General features: G+C 50.4%; 2 protein-coding genes and 1 non-coding gene across 7 annotated transcripts in view; 1 reads left to right on the forward strand and 2 right to left on the reverse strand.

Annotated features, from left to right (window-relative positions):
* Poldip3 (DNA polymerase delta interacting protein 3) overlaps positions 1-5903 on the reverse strand; it is a 27045-nt gene extending 21142 nt beyond the window's left edge. For both annotated transcript variants that reach the window (XM_031350728.1, XM_031350719.1), the window contains exon 1: positions 5729-5903. In XM_031350728.1, the coding sequence (XP_031206588.1) occupies positions 5729-5787 (59 nt within the window). In that variant the 5' untranslated portion in view covers positions 5788-5903. The remainder of the gene's footprint in view (positions 1-5728) is intronic.
* A 268-nt stretch (positions 5904-6171) lies between these two features.
* LOC116082933 lies at positions 6172-6321 on the forward strand. Its single transcript, XR_004115541.1, has one exon. It is a non-coding gene; the product is annotated as a U12 minor spliceosomal RNA (small nuclear RNA).
* A 2444-nt stretch (positions 6322-8765) lies between these two features.
* The window catches only part of LOC116076798 (NADH-cytochrome b5 reductase 3), a 20861-nt gene continuing 18769 nt past the window's right edge, over positions 8766-10857 (reverse strand). For all 4 annotated transcript variants that reach the window (XM_031350740.1, XM_031350763.1, XM_031350757.1 and 1 more), the window contains exon 9: positions 8766-9917. In XM_031350740.1, the coding sequence (XP_031206600.1) occupies positions 9745-9917 (173 nt within the window). In that variant the 3' untranslated portion in view covers positions 8766-9744. The remainder of the gene's footprint in view (positions 9918-10857) is intronic.

Genomic DNA, 10857 nt, shown 5'->3' on the forward strand with positions numbered 1-10857 from the left:
AAAAAAAAAAAAAGAAGAAGTCACCAGGACAACCTGGACTGACATTTTAATCTATAGTAATGCCTTGCTTGTTGACAGGGATGTACTGAGAAATACAGGGTCAGGTCAGTAATGAAAACAGCTCAGCACAGCCATGTCACATAACCCTAGAGGCCACCTTCATGTGTGCTACTTGTCAACTGTACACCTAGGGTGCGTTTGTGGAGGGGAGGACCTGGCAGGATGCACTTTGATGCATTCATTCCCTGGTTACAGGCATTCTTTCAACTCCTTTCACAGCTTTGGGAGCTTCTGTGTCCCAGCTTTTTATAATCACATCTCCTCTTTCTGCATGAAAAGACAGCTATTCATCCCAGCAGGCAGCAGCACGGGTTACAACACAGGCATTAGTCATTGGAATTCTTCAAAAAAACGCTCAAAGCTAGGGGCAGGCCTCCTCAAACAGTCAATTATGTTACCTGCCCAAGAACTGCTGAAGACTAACAAAGCCCTCTGCTATGGGGGTGGGTGGGTGGGGTGTCTTAGTCTCACCCCATCTCTAAGCCTGCAGCCTCACATCCCATTTTAGGGACTACTGTGTTTCCTAAATCCATGCTGGTTTGGTTTTGTCTTTTGGAAGGTAAGGGAGGGTCCCTTTGAGCAAGGCTTCTGTTTTCTCTTTTATGTAGACAGTGTTCTGCCTATAAGTAAGTTTTCAGGCCAGTAGAGGACACCAGATCTCATTATATATGGTTATGAGCCACCATGTAGTTGCTGGGAATTGAACTCAGGACTTCTGAATGAGCAGACAGTGCTACCAGCTGAGCCATCTCTCTCTTGTCCTGAGTAGGACTCTTAGCTGCACCACCTAGGACAAGATCTGCAGTGCAACTCTGCAATAGCTTTCAAGAGACCTTGGGACCTTGAGACCCTGGGAAGGGACACTGTAGACCAAATGAAAGGCAGACATCCAGTGGACCCTTCCCACTCCTATTCTCCAAGTAGAAGCTGGCGTACACTGAGGGTGTAAGGAGTAGGAATGCCTTGCCTTTCTTGTTCTGTGGAAGACAGAGCCAAGGCCAGCTCCAGATGTCAGACACAAAAGAGGATCATGAAGGTAGCCCTGAGTTACACTTAAGCACACGATAGGGAGTATGTTAGATAATGTATGTCAGATATGTACGTTGACATCTTTAAAAAAAAAGTATATGTATGTGGCCATGTATGTACCACAGCACAAATGGGAGAGCTCAGAGGACAACTTTCAGGAGTTTGGGATGGAACTCGGGTTGTCAGGCTTGGTGACAGACTCTTTAACCTGCTGATCTTCCTGGCCCTGAGATCACTTGGGGGCAGGGGTTGTTGTTGTTTTGAAGATTTTATTTATCTTTTATTTTATGGGTTTGTCTGAATGTATGTCTGGGTACCAAGTGCACACAGTGCCCAGGGAAGCTAAAAGAGGATGTCAGATCCTTAGGGACTAGAGTTATAGAGTTGTACACTGCCATGTGGGAGCTAGGAATCGAACCCAGGCCCACTGGAAGAGCTGCAGCCAGTGCTCTTAACCACCGACCAGCACTGAGATAATTTTTATAGAGAAGACAAAACAGTTTAGCCCAAATTAGTAATAGACAAGACACCAGGACATATTCCTTTACTGAAAACTTTTCTTCCCCCTTGCTGTTTGTGTTTGCAGCCACACTTCCTTCAGCTTCTATCAAAAGGAGTAACAATGGGGCCAGGTCTGCACGGTAGGTCTGAACCTAAATCCACTTCCCTCCACCCACTTCTGCTCCAAAATCTCCTCAAAAAGGGGCATGAAGTTCAGCTAATCAACTCTAGCACAGTCTAACTAGACCAATCAAATTAAAGAGAAGGGCTGCCTCATATAATTTAACCCGAGACTCTCACATCTAAGGCAGAAGTCAACAGGGCACAGCCTGTACCTGCACTACAGCTGATGCCAGCATAGACTTAGCAGAAGAAACAAGCGTGGGCAGGAGAGCAGGGTCGCATCAAGAGACAGATCAAGCGTCACTTAGCGGACGGTGCTAACAGAATGTCTTCCCATTCTACAAATACGCATTCATCAAAGTGTCTTTTCATGATAACAGGGGCCTAGGTAATACTGACTTCTCTGCCCTGGAAGACATCAGCCCCACAAATGCAGTCCGTGCTGGGCTCTCCAACCTGGCTAACATACACAGGCTTTTGCTCCCAGATTGGTACTGCTCGCGGACTGCAAGCCCTCCGCAGGTCCTGACTGTATATGTGTGCCTTAGGGTGTGCAGAGTCTGTGGTAAGCAGTGAGGAGGGCTTACTAGGCAGGCAAGCCTAAGAAGGCTGTTTTCCCTAGCAGAGACTCTGGCTTTTGTCATACCTACCAGGAGGCGAGTGCCTAATCACTAAACACCAAACCAAAACTGCCATAATACTGAGTGGCTCCTTCTAGATACCACTCAACAAATCTTTCCTGTGGAAAATGGCATTTCCTCACTGAGACTGGTCAGACCCTTCCCAGAACTTGACAACATCCTAGTGTGTGTTGACTGTGCAAGTGAACTGCAATGTCAGGAAGTCTTAATCCTTGCACTGCCTTCAAGTCTTCCAGAATATTCCAGCCTTGTTTTTTTAGTTTTTAGAGACAGGGCTTCTCTGTGTAGCCCTGGCTGTCCTGGAACTCATTCTGTAGACCAGGCTGGCCTTGAACTCAGAATACTCCAGTCCTAATCCAATTTCACATAACAGCAAAATTTTCACACTGAAAAAAAATCATATTTTTCTTCAAGCCTTCAAAAGTGACAGAAAGAAAATCACTACCTAGTGAGCACTTGTCCTGGTGAAATAGGTGCATTCTATACATGTGGAAAGAGAAGGGGCAGTTAAGCAACAGGAAAGGTGAGGCAGAACTAAACCATGTCCGTCTGACCACGTCTGACAACAGAGCCTTCTCACCTAGTTTTCCCCATGCAGTCTCTGGCTTCTCTTCCAGTAAGGAAAGCACCACGACACCCCCCACTTTCTCTGAACTCCTCAACAGTCTTTGTTTTCTGACACAGGGTCTACGCAGCTCATGCTGGGCAACGGGCCTCTATCTCAGCCTCCCCAGTGCTGAGATTATACGCATGCTCTACCACCCTCAGTTCTAACATGGGACAAACTTAAAGTTATGGTTCAGATCTAGAATGAAGGGTTGGTTTCTACATGGTGGTTCTATGTTATGTTGGAGTGGGGGGTGGACTGTGTAGCTCTAGCTGTCCAGGAACTTTCTATGTAGACCAAGCAGGCCTTGAACTCAGAGAGATCTAACTGCTTCTGCCCCTAGTGCTGAGACTAAAGGTGTGTGCCACCATGCCTGGCTTGATGGTGCTGTTAAGAAGTGACTGAATCACCAGGCAGTGGTGGCACATGCCTTTTATCCCAGCACCTGGGAGGCAGAGGCAGGTGGATTTCTGAGTTCAAGGCCAGCCTGGTCTACAGAGTGAGTTCCAGGACAGCCAGGGCTACACAGAGAAACCCTGTCTCGAAAAGAAGAAGATAAAAGAAGTGACTGATTCATGAAGGATTAACCCTACTAACAGGTTACTCCACTGATGAGTTCATAGCTAAATTGGCTTTAGGGGTGAGGCCTACAAGTAGGAAGTAGGGCAGTTCCTTTGTAAGGGTGAATTCTGTCCTTTCACTTCTCCACTCAGTCACCTCAAACCTGAGCCCTTTAGTTGACTAGCTCAAGTACTGTCCTAGCAACGTCCCAGCTAACAAAACACGGCCTCTCATACACAAGCAGTTCTCTGAAGGACATGCTAAAAACACCATTACAAGAATTTATGTGCAGGGGGAACGTGTGTGTGGCTGGTTCACAATCTGTTGTTCTCCATGAAGATGCACACTTCTCCTCCCTGAAGCTGTCCCCACTGCTTCACATAAGACTGCACATCCCAGGACAAGCCAAATAAGACTTTATAGATGGCATGGCATCAGGAACCAAGGGGAGACATCTAACAGCAGAACATGGTAACAGTTGGCAACCTATAAGGCCTGGACAGGCTCAGGTATGTTGGACAACCCAGAACCAACCCCATACCATTTACCTGTGGGAAGACCCGTGAGAGTTATATTCACAGACAACAGCTGAGAAAACAGTGGAGTGGTGTTAATAAAATGAATGGGTCCCATATTTTGTGTCCACCTAGACTAGCAATTCTCAACCCATCCGTAGAGACAGACCCCTTTGGGATTAAAGGACACTTTCACAGGATCACCTAAGACCATCGGAAAACACAGATTCATTACTATCCATAGCACTATGGAAATTAGTTATGAAGTAGCAAAGAAAATAATGTTATGGATGGGCTCACTACAACATGAAGAGCTGTCTTAAAGAGTCACAACATTAGGAAGGCTGAGAACCATTGGTCTAAACAGTTCTCAGCCGGCCAAGAGCCATAGCCGCCTTGGAATTGCTTCTGGGAATGTCTATGACGCTACCTCGGTGCAGACATATGAACCAATATAACTGATGTCTGTGCAAGCTTAACATGAAACTAAAATAACCATGAAGAAGTGCGAATAAAATAATGTCATATAGTGTCTGAAACACTCTGCTGACCTCTGCAAGAAAATACATACTAGGCCACCTGGAACTCCTAACTAGTGTGACCTCCTCCCCAGCACCCATGAAATTTGTTTTGTCTTTAAAAAACAATGTGTCACCGGGCGGCTTTGATCCCAGCGCTTAGGAGGCAGAGGCAGGCGGATTTCTGAGTTCGAGGCCAGCCTGGTCTACAGAGTGAGTTCCAGGACAGCCAAGGTTACACAGAGAAACCCTGTCTCAAAAAAACCCAAAAGAGCTAAAAATGGCTGAAGAGTCCGCTCAGTCTGAATGTGTCCCTTAAGACTCCAGGGCATACATCAAAGAACACCAATGCACCCTCTTGGAACTGTTTTCCTGTCTTTGCCTGAGGCCAACTCAGTCAACAGGGGCACTCTGTGGCCTTGGGAAAGGCTTTCTCTCTGGGCTCCAGCTTTCCCGTTTGCGAAATGGGTAGGAGATAATTAAACTGGTGCCTGGAGCACCAGCTACTCAAAGAGACTGAGGCAGAAAGATCGACTGAGATCAGGAGTTCGAAGCCAGCCTGGACAAACAATGAGGAAGCCAGCTTCTCAAACAGAAACAAACTCGCCTGTCATCTCAGCACTTGACAAATGGGAGGAGGAGGATCGTGGCGTTTAAAGGCCAGCCTCAGAGACACAGCGAGTTCGAGGCCTGCCCCGGCTAGGTGTGAGTCCGTCTCAAAGACATTACAGTGAAAGGAACAAGGCACTTGGCCTTTGAAAAAGCTCTCAGCTTAAAACGGGTCGGGCTAACCACAGTGGCGTAGGAGAACCAGCAGAACCGGCCACGTACGGCTCTGGGCTGGGGTCTCCTTCGCTCAACTTCTGCCCTCGTAATTCCCAGGGCCTAACGGCCGAGCAGAGACTGCGCCACCGTGGTCCCCCGACCCCCGGCCTCCGGGAAGCAAGGCCCGGGCGGGCCCAGCCCTCGGCTCGCCGCGATCGGCCTCCCGGACCTCCCGGACCTCCCGGGCCTCCCGGGCCCAGCCGCCAGGGGACGGCCAATAAGGAGCGCGGCGGACGCAGGGGGCGGGCGCAGGCGGCGTCGCACCCCGGGCGGCTCCATCCTCCGTCCCCCCGAACCCCAAGAAGCAGCGAGCCTCACAAGACTCCAATAAAGGAAGAAGCCGCTCACCGTCCTTTGGTCGCCGTCCCGCGCTTCCGGATGAGCTCGTCGAGCGAGATATCGGCCATCTTGCGCCGCTAAGCTAGCGGAGAGCGGATGAAAGGCCGTCCGCAGCGAGCCCGCCCCTCGGCCGGAGGTGAGAGCAGCTTCCGACTCCCGGACGACCAACTCTCGCGACAGCTCGAACGAAGCTCAACACGGAAGGGGTGGAGCCCCTCCCGTGATTCTTTGCTACGCTCCTTCTAATTTGCATGTAGAAGTTCGGAGCGTTACGGACTCTTTCTCCCTCCCATCCACCTTTTGCCAATAAGGAGTTAAAGGGATAGAAATCATAAGTCACTAAAAGAACTACCAAGAGAACAAGACTGTGAGTCAAACGGACGATCGAACGCTCACCATGCCTGAAATGAGAATATAACTTCTTACCCCTGAGGAACGTGGACACACTCCTCATGCCTTAAACTTATGAGTAAGGAAAATAACGATTCGGGGTGACGCCCGAGTCCTCACTGCTTATGTGAGACGAATTTTTGAGCGGGTAAAGGTTACCATCTAAGGCGACCCGCCTACTTTGCGGGATGCCTAGGTATGTGATCTGCCCGTCCCCCAAAAGCTAAAAGGATAGAAGGTTTAGTAGCTACACTCAATGGCTGCATTCTGTCCTACTGGGCGGTTTCTTGTTTTGTTTTTGGAGCTCACTCTGTAGACCAGGCTGGCCTCAGAAATCCGCCTCCCTCTCCCTCACTGCCCGGCAGAACTTTTTTTTTCCCAGAAGTTAGAACCTGATGCTCTTGGGTCAGTCAGTTTCTCCTGTTACCTTGACAATGTCCATGTTATGAAAGGAAGGCCTTACAGTTTCCTGTAAGAATACTCACAAGCTTGGCTCAGGAGTCCCAGGCTGCTAGTTTGGAGTGCCCTATGACAGAAGCCTTGGTAAAGTTGGAACATTGATCAACCTGGACTGCCCTCATAGAACATAGACTCTAGAACAGCAACCCCCTGTCCCTACTGCCAGGGGCTGAACTATGGGTCTACTTCCCAGTCAGCCATTAAAAAAGGGGGGAGGGAGACCAGGATTCAATGGAAAGCTGGGCAGGATCCAGCAAAGTCCTAGGGTTCAGCACTACATCTGATACTGGAGAAGCATCCTGGTCCTGGTAGGAGAACTAGGGGTGGGTCTAGACGCGTCCTCTTACTTTAGAGACCACCAGCATGCGCGCGCGCGCGCGCGCACACACACACACACACACACACACACACACACACACACACACGAACTCCCCTCCACCACTAGGTGAACACGAGGAAAAGAATCCCAAGGTGGGCAAAGGCTTAGCCTCACTGCTGGAGCCAGTTGAGCCATGCAAAGTACAGGAACAGGCCAGAGGTCTTGACTATAAGGCCCTGACTCCTCTCGACAGTGAAGTTGTTAAAATATCTGTTTTCCTCCAGTACACGGGACTATAAGGAAATCATCTGTAACGGCTACTCCTGGTTGTCAGCTTGACTCTATCTGGAATGAACTACAATCCAGAGTTGGAAGGCTCATCTGTGATCCAGATCTTGAGGCTGGGAGATACAAGTTTCTGACCTGGATGTTGGCATGGAGATCTTGAGGGATAGTGGCTAGGAATCCCAGGAGACTAAAGCAAGATCTCCGAGTTCAAAGTCAGCCTGGGACAAAACAAAGTCCCAGATCCAGGCCTGGTGGTTCACACCTTTAATCTGGGCCACACCTTCAGCTGGAGACCTACATACGTAAGGACATTGGAAGAAGGAAGATTCGCTTTTCTTCGTCTGCTTGCTCGCATTTACTTGCCAGCACATCTTTTGGAATCTGCTAGCCTTGTGGGACTGAGCAACTACTAGCTCCTTGGACTTCCCATTCACAGCTGGCCATTGTTGGGGAGTTGGACTACAGACTGTAAGTCATCCCAACAAATCCCCTTAATATATAGAGATTATCCATGTTTGGTGACTTTCTGGAGTTGGGACTAGAGTGAGGCTTTTTGGGGGGCAGTTCCACTGACCTCTATGACAGTCGGCTTCTATGATCAGGCTATCCACGCTTGTGCAGCGGACACTTCCTAGTCAGCCCCCCAGCTTCTCCAGCCGCCAGCTTCCCCCAGTTTTTAGAAGCAGCTTCTTCCAACCATAGAGCTCTCGACTCACATTCACCACCTGAACATCTGCCCCTGAACATCGTCCTGTGAGGACGAGGTCTTCACAACCCAACCATCTCGGAGGTGGCATGCTGGCTGGTTTTGTGTCAACTTAACACAAGAGTCATCAGAAAGGAAGGAGCCTCCGTTGAGGAAATGCCTCGGTGAGACCTAGCTGGAAGGCATTTTCTCAATTAGTGATCCATTGCATAGGGCCCAGCCCATGGTGGGTGGTGCCATGGCTGGGCTGGTGATCCTGGGTTCTATAAGCAGGCAGACTGAGCAAGCCATGGAAGCCAGCAAGCAGCACCCCTTCATGGCCTCTGCATCAGCTCCTGCCTCTAGGATTCTGCCCTGTTTGAGTTCCTGTCCTGACTTCCTTCAATAATGAACAGCGAGTGTTATGGAAAGTGTAAGCTAAATAAACCCTTTTCTCCCCAACTTTTTTGGTCATGGTGTTTCCTAGAAGCAATAGAAACCCTAAGCCAGGTGGCTTTCCTGCTGCCCAGTTTTAAGAATGGCCAGTGCTTCCACCTGATCTGTCTTTAAGTGACCATCTTACAAATGTAATCAGTTTAGCATCTTTCCCAGCAAAATCCAGAGCCAAGGGTCAGGGGAGGGAGGGCAACAGCAGAGGCATCCCAGGAAAGCACTAGCATCCTGGGAAGAGCAGGAGCCAGCCTCCCACAGTCCACAGGACTGTCCTGACCTGGGAATGGCCGTCATCAGGACAGTGACAGACAGGACCAGGCTGGGCTCCCTGTCTTTCTCCACTGTCCACACTCCGAACAGGCAATGCAAATGCATATCTGAAACAAAATACTCGTGTCCCCCACACGGCCCTCCTCCCCTCCCTGGTGATCCCCAGAGAGACGCCAGAAGGGTCAGGATTTGCAAAGTTTTATTTTAACTCTTTTTGCCCATAAATGACTAAAAAAGCCAGTGTGCAGGAGGCTGCCTTCTGCCTGCTGAAGGCAGTGCCAGGCACTGGGTCTGTCTCCAAGACAAGAGGCACTGGTTAGAACCCCCCCAGCTGGGGGCCAGACAGGAGGGAGGTGTGGGATGGAGACACAAGGCAGGACCCCAAGGTCTACCAAACTCTGTTGGGCTGACAACTTAGGGCCCTCAAGACTGCGTGGGGGGGGGGGGGGGGGGCAGTGTGGTTTTAGAAGGGTCCACGTGCTGCCCCAAGGAACCCCTTGGGGGCTGGCCCAGCAACTGTGGGCTGGCCTGTCACTGCCAGACACCCTAAGAGAACCTCTGGTGTCACTGTCTAATGTAGTGTTTATGGGCACAGGCCAGGCTATGGCCTAAGGCAGGTAGGTAGTTAGGTGGCAGGCATGGTTCCTAGGACTGTAGGTAACTGTTTACCTTTCATTTCCTTTCTATTGATTGTGGTCCATGGCAATGGGCAGACAGGGTGCTGACAGCTCTTGCTCTCTCTCTCGCTCTCTCTCTCTCTCTCTCACTCTCCCTCCCCCCTCTTTCTCTCTCACTCCTCTTTCACTCTGCTCTCGCTCTTTCTCACTCTCTTGCTCTCTCCCTCTTCCTCTGTGTGTGTGTGTGTGTGTGTGTGTAAGGGGGTGGTCATGGGACATCTCCGGTAATGGCCAGTTAGTACCAGACAGCCTATTCAGAGAGTGGTCAACAGAAGCCACCTGATACACAGGCCTGCTCCCAGAGGGGCCCCTCAGGGGCCAGTACAACAGGATGACCAGGGCTGGGCAGGCCAGGCTGAACCCAGGCCCCAGCATGGATGTGGGCATATGTCAGGGTGAGTGACAGTGGTGGGGAAGGAAGGGGTGGACAGGCGGTTGTGGTGAGTGCGTGAGCAGCAGGCACGGGAATGGTCAGCGTCTGCCATCAGAAGGTGAAGCATCGCTCCTTGGGGTGGCCCACACGCTCCAGGTTTGGCAAACAGGCAAACTGGATCATCGGTGGGGGTCCACACATCAGTATCAGCGGCTCCTCCCCAGGAGGTGGAAGGTGGTCCCTGATCATCTCCTCATTTACGAAGCCCTGGCTATAGTCCCAGGCTGTAGAACAAGAAAGCAGGTGAGTCAAAGTGAGATCCCGTGCCCGCCTGACCACAGCTCTCCTGCTGTCCTGCCCTCTCCCAGATGCTCTGCTTCTCTCGCAGTAAACCTATCCTGCTCTGGTCCCTAAACCCACTGACAGCCTACAACTGGAACCCAAGGCCTTCATGGCTCCCTCACCCACCTTACAGTTTGAAAACCTGCCCCTTAGGCCCCGCTACAACTACCATAGCATTATTCAGTGTCGTAGTGCTAGGTATGGAACTCAGCCCATGCATGCTAAACAAGTGTCCCCCTGGTCCATGGTGTGGCATATGGATTTCACTTTATAGACACCAAGGCCCAGAGGACCCGGAATTGTTCACGGTCACATCAGCTAGTCTCCCTAAGGAAGTACCTAGCCCAGGCTGGTCAGAATATTTGCTACATCATGAACCCCAGCTACAGCTCACTGCCTGACTCTTCTGCCACCACAGTCAGCCCATAGGTCTCACTCACAGCTGCATCCTGGTCCCTGATGTAAAACTGTCACTCAGTAGTGAGACTGTTACCCGGTAATCAATGAGCAAGCCCGATGAGATTATAGGCTCCTGAGTGTAATCCCAGCACTTGAAAGACAAGGGAAGTGAGTTCAAGGACAGCCATAGGTCCCCTGGAAGTAGCCGCATGCAAGGACAGTCCAGGATCTGACACCAGTGACGTTGGGACAGCCTCAAACTCTAGGCACGGGCCATGGGGCAACAGCTGCCCCATCCAGGTGCAGCCACCCTCTCTCTCCTGCCTGGGTCTGTCTGTGAGCACAGCATTTCCTATTCCTCATACAGGATGTATCGTGGAGAAGGCAGCCCACAGAGGCCAGGAAGCTCTGGTCCAATGTTGACTTTTTAGTTTTTCTTTTTTCTTTTTTCTTTTCTTTTCTTTTTCTTTTTTTTTTTTTTTT

The sequence above is a fragment of the Mastomys coucha genome, unplaced genomic scaffold (genome assembly GCF_008632895.1).
Source record: "Mastomys coucha isolate ucsf_1 unplaced genomic scaffold, UCSF_Mcou_1 pScaffold11, whole genome shotgun sequence".
NCBI classification, from domain to species: domain Eukaryota; kingdom Metazoa; phylum Chordata; class Mammalia; order Rodentia; family Muridae; genus Mastomys; species Mastomys coucha.